General features: G+C 47.2%; 1 protein-coding gene across 1 annotated transcript in view; it reads right to left on the bottom strand.

Moving 5' to 3' along the window:
- Positions 1 to 21,090, bottom strand: part of MB21D2 (Mab-21 domain containing 2) — a 73,319-nt gene extending 52,229 nt beyond the window's left edge. The window contains exon 1 of the mRNA XM_005302884.4: positions 20,437 to 21,090. Within this exon, the coding sequence (XP_005302941.1) occupies positions 20,437 to 20,641 (205 nt within the window). The 5' untranslated portion in view covers positions 20,642 to 21,090. The remainder of the gene's footprint in view (positions 1 to 20,436) is intronic.
- Positions 21,091 to 21,675: the final 585 nt, after the last annotated feature.

Below are 21,675 nucleotides of genomic sequence, written 5' to 3'. Positions count from 1 at the left end.
GACCACATTTCCATAGTTTGTTTGTGAGAATGTCACATGGGATCGAGTCAAAAGGCTTACTTTAAAACAACAAAACACCACCAACACTACAAACTCCACACAATAAATAAAATAAATAAATAAAGCAAGATATATCACGTCTACTGCTTCCCCCATCCACTAGGCCAGTAACTTCATCAAAGAAGGAAATTAGGTTGGTTTGGCATGTTTTTGTTCTTGACAAATTTATACTTGCTATTCTTCTATTCATATTATCCTCTAGGTGCTTACAAATTGATTGTTTAATAACTTCCACTATCTTCCCAGGTATCGAAGTTAGGCTGACTGGTCTATAATTCTCCCGGATCGTCTTTGTCACCCGTTTTAAAGGCAGGTATTACATTTGCTCTTCTCCAGTTCCTCTGTCAATATACAAGGGGTCTGTCCTATAAGCCTCAGTAAAGGGAATTGTGGTCTAAGTCAGTGTTCTGCCAATCCCGCACCAACTGGACTTTTAATGGCCCGGTCAGCAGTGCTGACTGGAGCCGCCAGGGTCCCTTTTCGACCAGGTGTTCCAGTCGAAAACTGGACACCTGGCAACCTTACTGTCCGGAGTGGCACCTCACTGGCACTTAACTAAGGGTAGAAGGAAAAAGAAGACTGAAATGTCTTGCTAAACTTTAGACTCAAGCTTGCAAAGTAACCAGTCATTTTTAAATTAAATCTCTGTGCAAGCAGCAATGCTATTAACCCTTTAGTGATATAATCGCACAGGGAGATAGCAGTGAATTTTGAGATCAAAACTCTGTTTGCTATGACTTTTCCTGAACTCTGTCCAGCTGTACATGAGAGAAAAACAGGTTTTGACAATGACATTAACCCTCTAAATATATGTAGATTTATGGTTCCGATGGAGATTACTAGAGGCAATCACACAATGCAATTGCCTGAGCTGCCTTTGCATATGATGTATTGCGTGTAACGTGTTTGCCTTGGCCAAACAGAACATTTGCTTCTGACATGTGACATTTCATGGAGATGGTCGACTGCAGGAGAAAGAGGATTTTAAATTAGCTTATTAGCTTTGTAGCTTCCAAATATAGCATGGAGACGAAGACAGTGAAAAATGTTCCCATTAAACACTGGACCAGCATGACTTAGAAAGAAAGAATTGAGTGATTTGAACTGCAACGCTGGGATTTAATTTGCTGGAGACTTTCTTAATCACAATTATTTTGTACAAATTTCATCTTTCAATTCCATGCCTTTTTAAAAATAGTTCTTAGATTTGTTTTTAAGGCTTGGTGTATTGGGAACTTCACAATTTTTTTTTTTCTTGACTTTAAGACTGGAGTCCTATGCATCTCTTGTGCTCATGCCTAAACCGCAAAGAGCAGAATGATTTGAAATGTATCAGGAGTTAGTTTATTTCCTTTTCAGAGACAGTCCAAACTCAAGCCGTTTTATCTGACCACTTGGTTCATGTCCCATTTCTTCTCCAAAGGTTGGAAGGTCAGAGAAGCAGTATGGTCAACTCCAAAAATTTAAAAAAATTATGAGATTTAAAAAATATTGTTCTTCTAGGTCTCCTCTTTTCTTCAAGCCTTTAGGCTGCACTCAGGTCACACTTTTCAAGCTTTTCTCTGCCACAGTGACGTTAGAAAATTATTTAAAGAATGAAAAACCCAAAGCTGATCCATTGTGAGTGTGTTGCAGTGGCCTACGCAATTCTGCACAGACCACATTTCAGCGGCACCAGGCACAGAAAAAGGCATGGTCTTGGAGTTTTCTGCCCCAGTTGGTATTGACTCCATCCCTGTGGAGACGCTGCTTGGTGAGCTGTTCATGAGCATGCTAAGGAGAAATGTTCTAGGCTGAGCTGAGTGGCCTGGGGGGACAGGGAAGGAGGGGAGGGAGGGAGTGTGAAGGCACTCAGACCTTGAGACCTCTCCTTTCCCCGATCCCTCCTGCTGAGTTCCCTGCCAAAGCAGAGTTATCTGTATGGGATAAGAGAGGCTGTGTGCTGGCCCGGACTGGCCAGGAAATGGTCCCATGAACAATGCAATTTCATTCTTGCCTTTGCAGCAGTTCAGTTAAACCAGTGTAGGCCCCTGTGTGGGAATCTTATTTTGGTTTAAGCGCAATTTATTTTGGTTTAGCTTACACCTGTTCCTAGCTGACTCCAGCTAAACAGAAACAAACCTGGTTTAAACTGAAATAAAAAAACTTCCACGCAGCCTTTTTCAACCAGTTTGAAATAGCACCGTAAGTTTTGGTGGCCTGGCTCAGTGTGGAGAAGGCCCTTCAGCTCCTTTTAATATAGCAGTTGTCTTGGGAAAAGTGGTTAGTCTCTTGCCCTGTGCAAAATGTTCCCATCAAAGTCACCCAGACCGAGTCTGAGGGACAATGTGTTTGTGAACCCTGGCTTGTTCCGTGTCCATGAAATGGGCCACCCTGGGAACACCAGCTGGCCTCTCAGCCAAAGTGGCCAGGGAATCTCCTTCCACACTGGCTGTTCTCTCTGGCGGCTCAAACTCAGGCCTGCAAATGAATCTACCAAAGATGGCCCCCACTTCTAGAGCCCGCGAACCAAGCCTACGGGCTCCAGCGAGCGAGCCGAGCCCTGCGGCATGAGTCTCAGCAGGAGTTCATGGCTTTGTGCCTTAGGCAACAGACAATGAGTAGCTTGCCTGCATTTGCATACTAACCCATCATCCTGTGGGGTCCTAACTCACAAACAGAGGGTTAAAAATACCCACACCCCACTCTCCGCACAGCTCCTCTGGGGTGGTATTTGAGGAATGTGGCCTGGGCTGCCTCTAGTCTCTCCGTTCTGACTGAAAAATGTAAAAATCTTCAATGGGGCAGCGATCTTGGCGCTGAAATCCCATTGTCACTGTTTACAGCGTTATTTAATGGAAGATTTATTTGCATTGGAACAGCAGGGGCCCAGCATCAAAGGGCTGGTTTAGAGGCCTCTCCGCCGTCCCCAGCACACCGTAGATTCTTTCCCCACCCCCAGCGTTTTAGAAGCTTTCAGACGTCAGTGCAATTACTGAAGAGGCTGCAGTTAACATTTTAATGCCAAATCACAGAGGTAATTTAAATAGGGGATTGCTCTCATTGTTCTGTGGAAGGAGGTAAAAAGGGAAGGTCTGTGGGGAGAATGGAGCAGGAAAGGCAGAGACAAACCTACATTCTCCCCCTGTCCCCTCCCTCCATAGCACTCTAATGTTGATTTGTCTTGCTTAACTCTGGACGGCTTCTAGCTGCTCAGGTTGGACCTGTTCACATTGATGGAAGTTCTGCCACTGGCTGACGGGAGCAGGAGAAGACTTGTGATGGTGCTCCTCTCTGTTCAAGGTCTCTTGTGCTCAAACCCTGCAGACATATCTCCACTGCTACAGTCATCAACACCCCCCCAAAACACATCTTTCAAGATCCAGGCATCCTACACGTGCCTATCATAACAATGGGTGGTGTTCCTCCTCCGGTGCACTAAATGCCCCAACGAGAACTATGTGGATACAACCAGACAATCACTGCACTCTTAAATGAACTCGTACAGGAAAATGATAGAAAGACAAAAACACCCTATCACCTGTGGGTGAACACTTTTCCTAAAGCCATCACTCTATACCTGACCCATCAGTCCTCATCCTCAAAGGAAACCTGCACAACACCCAAAAGACAAGCCTGGGAGTTTAAATTCATTACCCTTCCAGACCCCAAAAATCACACACTGAACAGATACTGGATTTATGACACATTACAACAATCTGTAACCCACTAACCCTCTCTTTTTGTCCTACCACTGCAGACGTGTTAACAGGCCTCTCTGCCTTGAATGGTCCCTTACAATATGTGCTACCTACAATCTATTCCACCTTGCAATTCGCAGTGACACTGGGAGTTCCTTTCCCAGGCCTGAAGAAGAGCTCTGTGAAGCTTGAAACCTTGTCTCTCCCACCAACAGAAACTGGTCCAATAAAAAAAGATATTCCCTCCCCAACCTCATTTCCCTGTTCATTGCAGTCAGCTGGCTGTATCTACGCCCCTGGCCCATGACGGGGAGCACTCTGAGCCGCTGGCAGATGGGGAAATGCTGCCGATAGTCTGCCCACTTTCTCCTTGCTCCTTCTCCCTGTGTGTTAGAAACATGCCGACACAGCGATTGTGGTTTTTTAACTGTATCCTCTGCACAGCGCACTGGCCCAGGAGAGTGGGACACTAGCTCGGGTCCAGTAGCGTCTCTGGGAATCTCAGTGCAGGTCTGCAGGCACACGGTTCATCGAACACCTCACTTTAGTTAACAGATGTTATTTACAGCTATTAAAAAAGTTGGTTGTAGAACAAAGGACAAACTAGACAAGTGGCTAGAGCCTGAAGCGTCCATGCATGTGGGGATGGAAATGCCAGATTTCTGTGCATTCGGGGACACCTCTATTCTCTGCACCAAGCTGGGAAGGGAAGGAATCCCAAGCCGTGCACTGCAGCTACTATTGCAGCTTAGCGCTGTAAACACGGCTGCGGCTCTAACACGCCCCATCCCTCCCGGGGTGAGGAAGTGACCAGCTTACACTAGCTATGGACCCACTGATCCATGTCTCTCCTTCCCAGGCACTCTACCCCCTCCCCCCCATGTGCTGGGGTGCAGGGAGCCCCCACTGAGCTGTGCCTGATAGCATACAGGAATTTGGTTTTCCTCCTCCATGGCATCCTAGAGTTATACCCCACCTCGCTTGTGGCAGAACCACCTCCGTCCTGCTGGGGACCTGGCCTGTCTGCTACAAAATTAGGTAGAGTCTCTATCCTCCTATTGGGACTTTTTTTTTTTTTTTTTTTTTTTTAAATGGGGTTGGTTTATTACCGTACCATTCCCAAACTGTGCTAAAGGCTCAAGATCTCCACATGGCACTACCACGCCCACTGGGTCATTGTCCTGCAAAAGCTGGGGACCCTATGGTTGGTGGGCGGGCTGATGATTGGTTACAGAGCTGTTCACAGCACAAAACGGTAGTGACCAGAGTCACTGCTGCCTGGCTCACGAGTGACCCACGTGGCACAAGTTGGAGACCCCAAACCAGTGCCCAGGCGCCCAACACTCATCCCCTCCGGCTCCACGGGGCCTCAAAGGCAGATGGTGTTGGGCATGAACAGAGGCCCTCATCAATGCCTCTCCCTGGCAGCTCCCCACCAGACACTTACACATTTACTGAGTGCTTAGCAGTGGTTAGAGCTGCGGGGCTGGGAGTCGGACGCCTGAGTTCTACTCTTAATGGTGCCCTTGACTCCACACACACTTGGGTAAGTCATTCAATTGCTGCGCCTTGCTTACCCATCAGTACAGTGGGGATACGCTCATGGATCGTGGGCTGCACGGCACTGCATATGTGGCAATCATCCTTTCACTGAATTTTGGTGCCTATCAGCTGCAGTTAAAGAAAGGGGGGTTGCGGGGGAATCTGGATCCAGCTCTAATAGTGGATTCCCTTAGGGAGAAGGAAAAGTATCTTCACTCAGGGAGCATTTGCATCTTAGATAAATTGGTTAATGTACGTAGCATGCTTTGAAAATGGCAAAGTGCTATATAAATGCTGAGGATCGTTATTTATTATTGTCTTGGTGCACAAGGGCGGAAGCAGTGCTATTTAGAGAGGCAAATTAAGAACAACAGGAGGTCCCTTGACAAGCTGTATTTTCTTCTCTCCAAATGCAGCCGCAGGAAAGGGGGCTGAAGTTCCAGGGTGGGCTGAGCCTGTTTGAGGACAAACACCTCTCCACTTCCATCCACTCAGACACCAAATCAGAGAAATACATCCCTTTCCAGAGGGACTCATCCGGGGCTGCCACTCCGGGTCAAGTGGGAGTAGGATCAGGCCCCAGCTGAATAAGTGATTTCTTTTGTTGGTTTTAAGTGATGCAAGATGTGTGTGTTTAATCAAATAGGAAAGATCAAGTGAATTCATTGTGCAAAATTCAATATACAGAAGTGCCCTCTTAACACTGTCATCTTAAAATAGATACATCATAAGAGAAGCAAGTTTATCTGCCTGCATTAAAAGCTGAAAACAGCTCTTAAGAAGCCAATTAGAATTAGCAAACATGAGCATTAGAAAGTTTGAAGACGTGAAGAAGGCAAATAAGATACCCGCCTTTTGAAACAAAAAAACCCCACATGATTTTGGGGGCTGACTTCTGATTTGTAACTGTTTGGGGTTGGTGCTGCCTTCAGGTTGACAATGCTGCTGTCAATCCGGGGGCAGACACCCTAAAAGTGTACGCATTCCCAAAACAAGATATTCAGTGGGAACACGTGCTTTTATGAAACCCTGCATTCGTTACATATCCACAAGGGCCACTAGGGAATCTGACTCGCATTAGAAATGCAGCATCAAGGACTTGAACACTTTAATGAGCGATTCTGGTCAAGTTTCTCTAAAAAATGTAATCAAGTGAAATTCTTCCCTCCGATAGATTAATACTATGAAATCCTCGCGCCTTTGTTTTCTGTGTACTGCGCTGTTAAGTTTCTGAGACCGCTACATGCAGAGAAAGCAGTCATTTAGTTCTCCGAGTTGCTGCAGCTTGTACAATCTGCACTCAGACTTGTGTTCTTTCTTGTTATTGTCTCGAATCTAGAAGTCATTTAGCATCTGGCTAGAAGATGTCTGCAAGCAGCGCTTCCCCATCAACTTGGTTTGGCCCAGTGAGCTGAGGGATACCTACTATCTTTAAAACCTGCACTATAGGCAGCGAATGAAAGGAAGATTTGGGAAGTAGACTACTGCTCAGTTGGGAAAGAGGACTGCAGAGCTGTTGGAATGCCAGTCCTTACCTGTCTCCCCGTATAAATGCAAACACCTCTTTGTGCATGGCAAACAATATGAAGTTATTAAAAACTACTTGAGTCTTGAATAGCAGTGATTCACCATGCACTGACGATCTGTACAGGCAGTATAGCGAGTCTGAGTTCTAACATTTCAGCAATTAAAAAACTGGAAGCAGCACAACAATAATCCCAACGTGCAGGTCTAGTAGAGGTGGTTGTAAGAATTGTAAGAAAGGAAGAGAGGTGAATTCAGACACCTTTGAGCCACAGAAATGGTATAACTCTGAATGTTGGCAAATGAAGTGCATTTAAAAGGAGATTCAGGCATTTCCCGAATACAAAGTCCTACTTAATTTGCACTCAATTGCTTCTTTCTTCTTTGCTGTAAACTCCAGATTCTTCAGTGCACTGGGCTGTGTTGTAGAGAAACTCAGTCAGCAGCAGCAAAACAAGTTTATGGATGTCAATCTCACTGCACACATGAGAGTTTGCAGGTTCCTGAAAAGTGCCCTGAAGTTCAGGTCCTGCCACACTGAGCCAAGGATAGAGATTAGAGTTATCAACTTTGACACTCAGCAGTAACGTGTCACAACGGATTAAATCATTACATCATGAAATGACAGCAAATGCAGCTCTCCGGCTCTTTTAAGTTACAGATTTAATAAAGGAACTCAAAAAAAAAAAAACCCTGAAGCATCTCCAAACATCGCCTCATGTATTAGAGCCAAATGCAGCTTTAAATGCAGGTTTTACATACAAAACATAAGAACGGCCAAACTGGGTCAGACCAAAGGTCCATCCAGCCCAGTATCCTGTCTACCGACAGTGGCCAATGCCAGGTGCCCCAGAGGGAGTGAACAGGACAGGTAATGACCAAGTGATCCATCCCATCGCCCATTCCCAGCTTCTGGCAAACAGAGGCTAGGGACACCATCCCTGATTATCCTGGCTAATAGCCATTGATGGACTTATCCTCCACAAACTTATCTAGTTCTTTTTTGAACCCTGTTATAGTCTTGGCCTTCACAACATCCTCTGGCAAAGAGTTCCACAGGTTGACTGTGCGTTGTGTGAAAAAATATTTCCTTCTGTTTGTTTTAAACCTGCTGCCTATTAATTTAATTTGTTGACCCCTAGTTCTTGTGTTATGTGAAGGAGTAAACAACACTTCCTTATTCACTTTCTCCACACCAGTCATGATTTTATAGACCTCTATCATATCCCCCCTTAGTCGTCTCTTTTTAAAGCTGAAAAATCCAAGTCTTATTAATCTCTCCTCATATGGCAGCCGTTCCATACCCCTAATCATTTTTGTTGCCCTCTTCTGAACCTTTTCCAATATATCTTTTTTGAGATACAGTGACCACTTCTGCACGCAATATTCAAGATGTGGGCGTACTATGGATTTATATAGAGGCAATATGATATTTTCTGTCTTAGCATCTATCCCTTTGTTAATCATTCCCAACATTGTTCAACATCTTCATTAATGATCTGGATGATGGGATTCATTACACCCTCAGCAAGTTTGCAGATGACACTAAGCTGGAGAGGTAGATACACTGGAGGGTAGGGATAGGGTCCAGAGTGACCTAGACAAATTGGAGGATTGGGCCAAAAGAAACCTGATGAGGTTCAACAAGGACACGTGCAGAGTCCTGCACTTAGGACAGAAGAATCCCATGCACCGCTACAGGCTGGGGACCAATTGGTTAAGTGGCAGTTCTGCAGAAAAGGACCTGGGGATTACAGTGGACGAGAAGCTGGATATGAGTCAGCAGTGTGCCCTCATTGCCAAGAAGGCCAATGGCATATTGGGCTGCATTAGTAGGAGCATTGCCAGCAGATCGAGGGAAGTGATTATTCCCCTCTATACAGCACTGGTGAGGCCGCATCTGGAGCATTGTGTCCAGTTTTGGACCCCACACTACAGAAAGGATGAGGACAAATTGGAGAGAGTCCAGTGGAGAGCAACAAAAATGATCAGGGGCCTGGGGCACGTGACTTATGAGGAGAGGCTGAGGGAACTGGGCTTATTTAGTCTGCAGAAAAGAAGAGTGAGGGGGGATTTGATAGCAGCCTTCAACTATCTAAAGGGGGGTTCCAAAGAGGATGGAGCTAGGCTATTTTCAGAGAACGATCCACAATGACTTCAAGATTTCTTTCCTGAGTGATAACAGCTAATTTAGCCCCCAATATTGTATATGTATAGTTGGGGTTGTGTTTTCCAATCTGCATTACTTTATCAACATTGAATTTCACCTGCTATTTTGTTACCCAGTCACCCAGTTTTGAGAGATCCTTTTGTAGCTCTTCACAGTCTGCCTGGAATTTAACTGTCTTGAGTAGTTTTGTATCATCTGCAAATTTTGCCACCTCACTGTTTACCCCTTTTTCCAGATCATTTATGAATAGGTTGAATAGGACTGGGCCTAGTAGAGACCCCTGGGGGACACCACTATTTACCTCTCTCCATTCTGAAAACTGACCATTTATTCCTACTCTTTGTTTCCTATCTTTTAACCAGTTACCAATCCATGAGAGAACCTTCCCTCTTATCCCATGACAGCTTACTTTGCTTAAGAGCCTTTGGTGAGGGACCTTGTCAATGACATTCTGAAAATCTAAGTACACTATATCCACTGGATCCCCCTTGTCCACATGCTTGTTGATCCCCTCAAAGAATTCTAGTAGATTGGTGAGGCATGATTTCCCTTTACAAAAAACATGTTGACTCTTCAACAAATTATGTTCGTCTATGTGTCTGACAATTCTCTTCTTTACTATAGTTTCAATCAGTTTATCCGGTACTGAAATCAGGCTTACTGGCTTGTAATTGCCGGAATCGCCTCCGGAGCCCTTTTTATTAATTGGCGTCACATTAGCCATCCTGCAGCCATTTGGTACAGAAGCTGATTTAAATGACAGGTTACAAACTACAGTTAGTAGTTCTGCAATTTCATATTTGAGTTCCTTCAGAACTGTTGGGTGATACCATCTGGTCCTGGTGACTGTTTAGTTTGTCAATTTGTTCCAAAACCTCCTCTAATGACACCTCAATCTGGGACAGTTCCTCACATTTGTCACCTAAAAAGAATGGCTCAGGTTTGGGAATCTCCCTCACATCCTCAGCCGTGAAGACCAATGCAAAGAATTCATTTAGTTTTTCTGCAGTTACCTTATCGTCCTTGAGTGCTCCTTTAGCATCTCGATTGTCCAGTGGCCCCACTGGTTGTTTAGCAGGCTTCCTGCTTCTGATGTACTTTAAAAAAAAATCTGCTATTAATTTTTTTGAGTCTTTGGCTAGCTGTTCTTCAAATTCTTTTTTGACCTTCCTAATTATACTTTTACACTTCATTTGCCAGAGTTTTATGCTTCTTTCTATTTTCCTCACTAGGATTTAACTACCACTTTTTAAAAGGATGCCTTTTTGCCTCTCACTACTTCTTTTACTTTGTTGTTTAGCCACAGTGGCTCGTTTTTGGTTCTCTTACTATGATTTTTAATTTAGGGTACACAGGAGCCTCTATTATGGTGTCTTTAAAAGGTTTCCACGCAGCTTGCAGGGATTTCACTTTTGGTGCTGTACCTTCTAATTTCTGTTTCACTAACCTCCTCATTTTTGTGTAGTTTCCCTTTCTGAAATTAAATGCTACAGTGGTGGGCTGATGTGGGTTTTCCCAGCCACAGGATGTTAATTTAATTATATTATGGTCACTATTACCAAGCAGTCCAGCTATATTCACCTCTTGGACCTGATGCTGTGCTCAACATAGGACTAAATCAAGAATTGCCTCTCCTCTTGTGGGTTCCAGGACTAGCTGCTCCAAGAAGCAGTCATTTAAGGGGCAGAACAGAAGCAGAGAAGTTAATTGCATTTGTCTTAACCTTTGAGACTATGATTGTGTTTCATTACTAATCAAAAGGTCCCACCATATGCATGGAAAAGCTAAGGCCATGTCTACACTACCACTTTTGTCAGTATAACTTATGTCGCTCAGGGGTATGAACCCCCTCCCTCCCCCCCGAGCGACATAAAAGTTACACCAACAGAAGCACTGGTGCGGACAGCGCTACGTCGGCGGGAGAGCTCTCCCGCCAGCATGGAGTGGCTACACGAGCGATCTTACAGTGTCACAGCTGCATCGGTATTGCTAGCATAGACATGGCTTAAGACAAGAGACATTTTAGAACGAAAGCACACGGGCTAGCATTTCAGTTCAAGCTCTCCTGCTTTGTGGCAGGAACATACGTTGTATGTCTCAGTAGCTGCATCCAGCAACAATATTCTGTACATACTCAGCTATTCTGGACAAGCTGACTTTCATTCACGAGCGCCCACTGTGTCGAGAGGTGGGAGTATTCCACTTAGCAAGATGCACTTGGGGAAGGAAAAATCCTACATCCAACCACTTCTACTTTCCATCTCTCAAATCACAACCCCAGGCTGCGTGTGTGTCACACAGTGTGATTACACTCTTTCCTAGGTCCTTGTGGTTACCCACACCGGTATCCGTGGTTTCAACAATATAGGATAGCTGTCACTTTCTGTCCCAGATTGCTGCACCCTGCTGCTCTGTGAGCTTGGACCATACAGTCCACACCAGCTCTGGCTGAAGCCAGGACTGTACTTTTAACTGTAGTTTGTAAGGAGCTTTGGGAATTATTTGCTAGACCTTAATAAGTAGGTCACTTTATAACCTCTCTCTGAGGCCAAGCCGCTTGATCAGCACGCAAGGAGAGCGCATCAGTACCTTCCTACAGTGTTTGTTTGAATACTTTCTGAAGCTTGCTGGTCAGTTTTGCATGCCCTATCTCAGATATGGCCTCACCCCTGCCTTAGCAGAAAGAACTGCCCTACAGCATCCTAGTGCTCAAGGCCTGCAGCAATGCAACGCTGAGTTGCTGTATTTTAGACTAATACTACAGCAAACTGAAGTACTCTTCTTAAAAGGTCATGATCTTAGTCTTCAAAATGTTATTCCCTTTTAACATCGCCTGGAACATGGTCACTAGCAGTTCTGGGCCACAACTGTCCTATTGCTGCAGTTACACCTCATTTTTGACATTACAACAGCCCGCAGAGACCTCAACCAAGATGACAGCCCCTGGCAGTAGGCCATACATAGACACACCAAGCCAGCCCGACACTGCCAAGCCAAACAGGTTGCACAAGTAGAGGAAGAATTATTATCCCCATTTTACAGACAGGGAATTGAGGCACAGACAGGTAAAGTTCCCAAAAATGCCTCAATCCCATTGAAAGTCAATAGACTCACGCACTTGCCCAACTAGGGTAGGGCAGGGCAGGGCACTGAGCCCAGGTCTGAGGAATCCTAGTCCAATGCCTTAACTACCATCTATGAGGCTGTGATTCAAATTCACCAGTCTCCATTGTTCGATGCCCAGAAGCCACGCAGCACAGCACTATTAGCAGCCTCCTCTCCAAAGAGGCCTGGAAAGGAGCAGAAGGGAAGAAAAGGTAGCCCAGATCCCAGCCTCGTGGTTTCTGCACCTTAACATTAGTAATCACCCCTCATTCTGAACACTGTACACCAACCCAACCAGCACAAAGTGCATGAACTATATGGTAATTCATGCTCTAAATTAGACTAAAGCCTAATGTCGGACGGATGAAACAACACGTTAATAAGACCACTGTACTTTACTTAGCATCAAGGGTACCTTTGACGCCTGTGTTTAACAAATCAGTTCAAGGAAGGTTTGTTCCTTCTAATTGAAGCTACTGCAGAAGACTGTCTGAGAGAGGTGATCCACTGAAACAGGTTTTTGAAAATGAGAGAGCATGTATCCCAAAGGAGTACGCGCAGTGTAGGGATCAGGCCAGGCGAGCTCGCTATCGCTGCACACACAGACCCGCCGATCAGAGGTCTGAAAGGAGGGCAAGGATATAGTTGCCCACTCACGGCAGAGCAGTTTGCTATTTGCAATCAAAAGCACCACGTCAGAGCAGCACAGGAGTTTCTCCGTTAATGAGAGCGCAATCCACGCCATCATCCGCCAGTCAGAACAGCAGCAGCTGCTGGAAGAATTATTCTGAAGGCCTGGAAGAAACCAGGTTACAAGTTGCACTAGCAGACAAGCAGCAACGCCCACATCTCTGTGACTGGTACGTTAAGGTTACAAATAGATTTTTATTATTAAAACCTGCAGCCTCTGCATCCACAGGAACTATGCAGTTCAGAAAAGATCCCCAAAGCATTTGAATCGGTTTGACCAGTGAAGGGAGTGTAGATACATATTCCAATAGCGTCCGTGTTCAGAGAGTCTCTTGAACTCACATGTGGCCCATATCACATTTCAGTGCCCAAGTTGAGTCCTGGGCTGACGGTTTGACACATCTGCCCAAGAGTCATTTCCCATCCACCAAATCCACCAGCCAGCTGGGATAATTCGCCCTCCCTCAGTAAGCTCCGGTGTGCGCGCATCCATGCTGCAAGATAGCCCCTGTGCTGCAACGCCCATCAGAGCTCCCCAGCGCCACCTCGGAACGAGCCGCAGCCTGGCTCTGTCCCTCCCAACCCACTCCAGCCACACGGCCCCGTACGATCGCAGAGTGCCCCAATAATTCAACTAAGCTAGCACACGACTTCTTTACCGAACAGAAGATTATTACATTTTCATTTCTAATCAGAGGCTATTTAAAAAAAACATTGCCCAGAGTTGGGGGGGGGGGGGGGAAGAGAGAGATCTAGCTCCTTATTAGACGAACGGTTGGCAACTGGTGGTGAAGAGTGAGGCAGAATTAAGGTGCATTCTTTTCAAAGTGTGCAACATGATTCCCCTCCCCCCACCCCCTTCCCAATTCAGATCAAGGGGAGTTTAGCCCAGGAAGGATCTCCTGCTTGAAAAGAAGGGCTGAAGAATTACAAAGGCTATGGTCCTTTCCTCCTCAAACCATTAATCTCATTTTGGTAGTTCCATGACTTGTTTTAATCTGTGAGCTATGTATTCCAAAGAGCAGGATAGCATCTATCACTGCCGTCTCCTGGACACAATCAGAATCACTCAACTCTGGGGCAGAGGCCCTATATTGCACAACAGTAACTTTCCTTAGGTCAAGGGGTAGGGATTGTGCTTGAAAAACAACGGGATCTGGATTTTACCCCTGCTGCTGCCATGAAGTTCCAAGTGGACACGTTGTCACTATCTCTTTGTATTACTGTACTACATAGTTGCCCCCGTCGTGGCCCAGGACCCCACTGTGCTAGGCACTGTAAAAACAGAAGAAAAAGACAGTCCCTCTCCCAAAGCTTATAACCTAAGTAAAAGGCAAGGAGACAACAGATGGATACAGCTGGATGGAGGAGCACAAGGAAACAGCAGGACAGCAGTGGTCAGCATGTGAGGCCATGGCCTCGGCACACCAACAGCCTAACCACTCGTGTTTTTTGTAGGTATCACGGAAAAGGAGAATTTCCAGGAGGAATCTGAAGGAGGATAACAAGATAGCTTCGTGGATGTTTACAGGGACCTCCTCACCAGCTTGCAGGTCAACATGGGAGAAATCATGATGGTGCTTGCTTGAAAATTTAACTAGTGGGTGACATGCTCAAAGCCATAAGCTATGGAAGCGATCTTTGCAGCTGCATTCTGAATGGATGAGCGGGGCAAGACTGCATTTGTCAAGGCCAGAGAAAAGGATGTTGTGGTAATTAAGACAGGAGATGAGAGGCAGAACAAGGAGTTTTAGCTGTGTGGACAGTAAAAGCTGTATCTTAGGGCTTGTCTATACTTACGGGGGGATCAACGCGTGGCGATCGATGCATCAGCAGTCGATTTAGCAGGTCTAGTGAAGATCGAGAAGAGTAAGGGGAGTCAACGGGAGAGCGTCTCCTGTTGACATCACATAGTGTGGACCCCCCAGTAAAAAGATCTAAGCTACGTTGACTTGCGTTACACTGTTCACATAACTCCATTTGCGTAGCTTAGAGCAACTTTTCCCTGTAGTGTAGACAAGGCCTCAGAGATGTTATGCAGACAGAATCGTTAAGATTTAGACACAGCTTAGATACCACTTGTCCGTGGACTTGGTACCGTGTTCAGTGATAGGGAAAACCAGCAGAGGTTTGGTGTCTGCAAAGTCAAAATTAAGTTTTGTTCAAATCTGCCTTCCATATAACCCAGCCCTCCCCCATGTTTTGGGGCTTGAGAGCTTGAGGAGGGACAGACCATTCTGGTTGTGGCCACTTGATAACTATGACGACTTAGTCCTGCCAGGAGTGCAGGGGACTGGACTAGAGACCTCTCCAGGTCCCTTCCAGTTCTACGATTCTATGACAAACAAGCTGTGGTTTGGCTAGATCCCCATTTTCCAATCGTCAAATACTTTTGAAGTGGGGTGCGATTATAACCGTGGACCCCGAAGGAAACCCTGCACATGGACAGATCTTGTACGGACCAGCAGAGACACTGCATGTGTCTGAATGAGTGAAAAGAAAACCTTCAAAGCGAGAATTAAATCAAACATGTCCTCTGCAGTGATTAACAAGAGAAATAACTGCCATGCTGCAGAGTAGAGCCCCCAGAAATGCCCATTAAGCGTCAGAGCTTTCCTAGAAACACATTTTTGCATACTAGAGAAAAAAAAAATCTTCCAGTGGAGGTGTTTCCTAGAATTGCAAAGTTTTAACTCCCCTTCCTAAGCAACTCTACCACTTGTGTCATTGTTCCTCATTTCTGCTTCCACTTTGATTCTGAACTACTAAATAAAACCAATCAGCTGACTAAGAGAAAGCTGAACAACTTGTTTCCAGGCTAGAAATATTCCAAGTCTGGTAGTCGCATCTGTCTTGTTTATGCTGCTTTCGCGCTAGGTGTTCATGCAAAGTCATGTGGAAGAAAAAAAAAAACCAATTCACGTATCCTAGTTACCATCCTTCTGTAGGAACAGAATTATAATTTGCCCTTAAAGCAAAATTGGGCTTGGCAAGTATTCCCAAAATCCTTTACAAATATTTCCCCGGCCTTTAAGAACGGGTGTTGGGCAAGTACTAGACAATCCCGCCTTGAGAATTTGTGTGCCCGGAAGACATGTTCTTAGCTAGTAAACTAAACAGCCTGCGTCACCACCTAACGTTTCAAAATAGTAGTTGAGTGACTTCTCCAGCTCGTTCGCTCAACTGTCTCAGAGGCCGTTAGGACAAAGCTTCTCAGGCTGTCTTCACTGTACAAAAGGTGCGGGGGGTTTATATGGAGATAAAGGAGACAAGGGGGGGGGAGGGATAGCTCAGTGGTTTGAGCATTGGCCTGCTAAACCCAGGGTTGTGAGTTCAATCCTTGAGGGGGCCATTTAGGAATCTGAGGCAAAAATCCATCTGGGGATTGGTCCTGCTTTGAGCAGGGGGTTGGACTAGATGACCTCCTGAGGTCCCTTCCAACCCTGACATTCTATGATTCGAAGGCACGGCTTTTAAATCTTGACTAGCCACATCCCAGTATTCTCCGGGGGGGGGGGGGGGGGGGGCGCTTCAACTAGCTACATCGAGGTACGAGCTACCTGTGCTTTGTTTCCATCAGGATTTTGCATTGAGATAGCTACCATTTTCTGCACCCAAGGCAGAGCCTCAAACATAAACCCAGACACTCATGGCCTGCAGGGAGAGGGACCCAGCAAAAGCCAGAGACAAAGGATACTGTGATGCAGAATAAGGTTGTTCTTAACAGCTGTGTGGTATGTATGCAACTGCACAGGGGCACATCAGCAAGGAGACGCCTATCGTGATTGGCCTCTCTTGGAAAAGAGGGAGGGACAAAATCTTGACTCCGGAGAGATCATTCCACTCCCGTAGCTATTTCTGCTCCTCAGTACAGCACCAGAATCAAAGTCTCTCTCCACCTACCATAGACAGAGAGTAACATTTCCAAGAGTGCCTAACAGAAGTGCCTTGAAGCCTAAGGCCTGATCTACATGAGACAATTTTACTGGCCTAGCTGTACCTGTTAGAAGCTAGTGGGGGGACGGGACCACAGGGTGTAGCAAGACTACCACCCTAACCAATATCGCTATGCCAACAAAAGCCCTAGTGTAGCTGCAGTCACACCAGCAGGAGCGTCCTTTCGCTTGGCTGAGCTCTCTCCCGCCTGGGGAGGTTTTCTGGAATATCTCCCCCAGTACATCTATCCCAGTAAGCCCTTGTAAATGTAGACAAGGCCAAAGGTCTCACGGAAAGTCACTGGGACTCAACCTACAAACTCATCAGCTGCTTTGGAAAATCTTACCCACCCCACCACCTGCCCAGTGTCAGAGGACAGAACAACCACCACCCTTTAGAACGCCCGTGAGATTGTCAATGGACTGAGGCTGCAATGTTTGGACTTGCACACCCCCGAAAAGGTTGTGTGGAGCTGAGATTTTGTCCCTTCCCTCCTGTGGAGACTCCTGTGGAGATTAGACCTATTTAGGCAACAAACAAAACAGTCAAGGTTTGTGAAAATGGCCTCACTAAAGGATCAAGATGAATAACCCCCACCCCCACCCTTCTCTATATGGCTATAAGCAAGTCTGAGCCCACCTGGAACAAAGGGACCGTTACAGATTTCCTTAAGGCTGTCGGCACCCCTAAAAAGAAAAGAATCCAAGAGTCAGGACCCCTAAGAGAAAGCCACAGGCTAGCTTGAGGCAGCAGCGCCGGGAATTTCAGAGGTCGGTTTAGTACTCAGTGCTAAACCACGGGGCCTAGTCCTAAGAGCCCAGTGTAGGTTTTTAAAATTTCACAGCACATCTGTGCATCACGAACAGCCGGAGCTGCAGCTATCGCCGCCTCCTACATTAGCCAGAGCAGTTCAGTTCTTCTTTTGTTCTAAACGCTTTGCGTAGAATCTTCCTTGATACACAGCTAATTCCTCTCTGGGGTTCACGGCCTGATAAAGAGGGAACAGTCCTGCCTTGGATGGACACCCCAATAGGACTATTTTATCTAGATACTAATACGGTCGCCATCACAATAGTATCCATGACACTTGTCAGGCGCTTGGAATTCATCATCACAGCAGCACCGTGAGGTCAGGAACTATTGCTTTCCTTATCCTACCAGCAGAGAACTGAGAGCGAGTATAAGCATCTTGTCCAAGGTCTCAAAGAAGTCAGTGGCAGAGCTAAAAGTTAGACCCTGATCTCCAAAGTCCCGATAGTACGAGACCATTCTTCCTCCCCAATTTTCCCCATTTAGGACCCTAATTATGCAAGCCCCACCCATCTCCATCACTTAACACACAGAGGACACAACCACGCAGCTAAACTTCAAACAATCCTCAAGTGACGCTCAGCATAAACAGGGAAACGTACCCAGTAGGGGCTCCCCAGCACGCGCACTTTCAGTGCTACAGCATTAACAGGACTGCGAGCTCTTTGGGAGAGTGCCTAGTTGTGCTACCACAATCCAAACAACTATATAAACAAACACCTGCTCCATCTAGGTCAGAGTCATAAGGTTGCAGCTACAAACATCTTCCCTAGCTTTCAGGGACACGGGCTGTTGGGACCACGGTACCGGGTCTGAGGTAAGAGAACAGCAGTTCATTAACTTTTCCAGTGCTCAGCTGTCCAATAGCTAGGGAGAAAAAGGGTATGAGACAGGGAGCATGAAACTCAACCTTTTAAAGACCGGTGAGAGAGGGTATTCCTCCACGGGGCCTGGGCCTGGAGTCTTTTCTCTGGCAAAATTCCTTCCACTGGAAGTGGTTTAATTTTGACTCAAGCAAAACCCGCCCGACACGACGTAGGCGAGAACATCACTTCTGTGAACACCCCACGTCAGTATGCTAACAGCATGCTTCAGCCTGCAGATTTGTACAAACAGCATTCTGACAGAAAGAGACTGATGGATATTCTGACATATTTCAGACTCCACAATTGTAGCTGAAGCAGTCCCCCTTGTGCATTATACGGGCCGGGACGCTTTGTTAATTTGTGTAAGCACCAAGTAGCCAAGAGTTCCCGATCTATTCTGAGCAGCTGGCCATCAGGCTGGCTAGGAAGAAACAGAAGGTGTTGTGCCACCGTCACACCCAATGTCTGCATGGGGGAGGGGAGACGTACAGGTGAAGAAATGCACTGCCTGGCACTTTGGAAAGATGCTGTGTAGTTATTTACAAACCAAAGAGCTTTGCAGACAAGCTAGCGTGAGGCGGTCGCTCATTTCTACCTGTTGATGTTTTCCCCACACAATCCCAACTGAGAGGTTTGTCAGATCAGGATAGTGGGTGGAACCCTGGCCTCACTGGCGAGAATGGCAAGACTCCCATTGACTTCAGTGGGGCCAGAATTCCATGCAGGGAGGGTTGTTGTTTTTTTTAAAAAGGAAGAAGGAAACCCCCTCTCCCAAAAACCACAGTTATAACCAGTGCCATTAAACATTTCAACACTTGGCCCTTGTTCTCAAGCTAAAGTTAGTGACTTACATCCATTCCAGCCTCACATGAAAAAGAAAAAATATATCTATTGACTATCTGAATCCCAAAGCAAGCAATTACCCACTAGCTAGTCATCCTAGATAACCAGAGTTCAGCAGGTAGTCGCTTGTTTAACGTAAGTACTGTACATTTATGACTAAAGAGGACGTGATCAGTTAGTGATTTCTGGACTATGATAGCATCACGCTTTCATATCAAAATGCGGTATAGGTTAATTATTCATAAACTGATTCTGTGCAGCCCCGCACATGCATATGTACTTTACCTGTTTCGTTACATATATGCTTTGGAGAGAAAGAAAGAAAGAAATACACACTGCTTGAAGCACAGAGCTATTTACTGACCCTACATTCTATTTCAATGGCTTGCCCTCAGACTCTTAAATATCAGATAAAACTTTGAACCTGCCACATATAGGTTTCACTCTTCTGTTATTTTAATGAAAAAATGCTTGTGATGCTGATGTAAACCCAAAAGCTTGAGGTCAAGATCCATTACAAAGGATCCTTTCTAGATTAAAGATTTCTGCTTCGATTAATAATTTTTAACCAGTGCAGGGTAAATATTCATCAGTGACTGTACTGCAGGTGGAGTTCAAACGTCAGTCACTCTGCATTTCATCTGTGCTAACTCTTGGTCACCCAAGAGCCTGGGTGATTTAAGCAGTGGGGTGGCTGCCATTTGTTGGAGTCTCGTTTCAGGATCCCCACACCTGTGATGAATCAAAGTTACACGCAAACTAGAATTCTCCAGGCCAGCCACTGTGCCTGGTTCCACAGGGTACAAGTTTTGCAACCAAGCCTAGAAACACAGCTCACGGGAGGGCTGGTGTGCTAGCAACTAAACCATCTGGCTACACCTAGACCGACCCCTGATCTGCAACTATATCACTAGTCTCCATACAGGAAATAAATAAATAAATAACGGAGAGTGCCGGTGGCCTCGCCTGACCCGCACCCGCCCAAGGCCACGAGTGTGCATCTGTGTCGGGCACACACCAGCTGTGTGTTTGCACACCTACAGCCAGGAAGGAAGGTGTGCCAGGCACTCACACGAGGGAGAGAAAAGAGAATTTTAATGTAAAAAGGAGGGGGGGGAACAAACACCTCAACCTGGCACAAATCCACCCCCCGGCCCAGGCGGGTTCGGGGACCCCCGGTTGTGCCGAGCCCCCCACGCCCCCCGCTCACCGAGCATGGAGAAGATGAAGTCTTTGGCCGTGTGGATCTCCAGGGCTCGCTGGTCGTCGTACTCCCGCTGGTCGTGCTTGGTGAATTCCTGGATGAGTTTATTCAATTCCTCCGTGCGGGCTCCGGACCTGAAATCGAGCTCGGGGCCGGCGGGCTTGCTGGGAGCGCCCAGGGGTCCGGGCTTGCTGCCGATCGGCGCCGCCATCTTCACGCACACGAGCCAGCGGAGCTGGAGCGGCAGCGGCGAGCCTCTCCCCGCGGCGCGGCGGGCCCGGGGCTCCCCTGGCGGCGAGCTCGGCAGCCGAGCCTCCCTCCCCCCGCCCGCCGGCGAGCTGGAAACAATGTGACAGTCCCCGGCGCGCCGCGCAACAAGCGGCTGCTGGTGCCGACGCGATCCCGTTAAAGGGGCCGCGCCGCGGAGCGAAGTGGAGCCCGGCCCGTGTGCACGGCGGCGCCTGCTCCGAATCCAGCCCGGGGCGGGGGTGATGCGGGGCGACTCCTCCTGCGGCTGCTGGTAGGTGCCGCTCCAAGCCTCGCCCTCTGCCAGGACCGGGCCTGGGAAGCCGGAGCTGGCGCCCCCAGCCCTGGCGAGCCCCGAGCTCGCCGCCGCCGGGTGCCAGCCCTGGCCGAGGGACTCGCCTGGGGCCCGGGCTACGGCTCGTAATTAAACCTCAGACCGAGCACCGCCGGGTCTCCCCGCAGTCTGGCCGACAGCCGCGGGGCTCACCCGCTTCTCACTCCCGACCCTTCGGAAATGCCCCGCTGTCTCTAGCCGGGCTCCCAGCCGCATGGGATACCCGTCAGCAGTCCCAGAGCCGGGCGAGCTACAGGGCTCCGGGCTTCTGCCTCGGGGGAGGCACCTGCTGGTGCTCAGGGCTTCAGCCAGAGTGGGGTTGAAGCCCCGAGCCCTGGCCAGGCTCCTCCTGTGGGCAAACGCCCTGAGCCCCACCGCCCTGCCCGCCCTAAGGCAGAAACCCCACGCTCCTCCGCCCCCAGTCTGGTAGGTGGACAATCCTAGGACTGGAAGTAGGGTAACCAGACAGCAAATGTGAAAAATCGGGACAGGGGGTGGGGGGTAATAGGAGCCTATATAAGAAAAAGACCCAAAAATCGGGACTGTCCCTATAAAATCGGGACATCTGGTCACCCTAACTGGAAGGGACCTTGAGAGGTCATCTAGTCCAGTCCCCGGCACTCATGGCAGGACTAAATATTATCTGGACCATCCCTGACAGGTGT

This window comes from Chrysemys picta, chromosome 9, assembly GCF_011386835.1.
Source record: "Chrysemys picta bellii isolate R12L10 chromosome 9, ASM1138683v2, whole genome shotgun sequence".
Taxonomy (NCBI): Eukaryota; Metazoa; Chordata; order Testudines; family Emydidae; genus Chrysemys; species Chrysemys picta.
The sequence above is the reverse complement of the archived record's forward strand: the minus strand, read 5'-3'. Positions and strand labels throughout refer to the sequence as shown.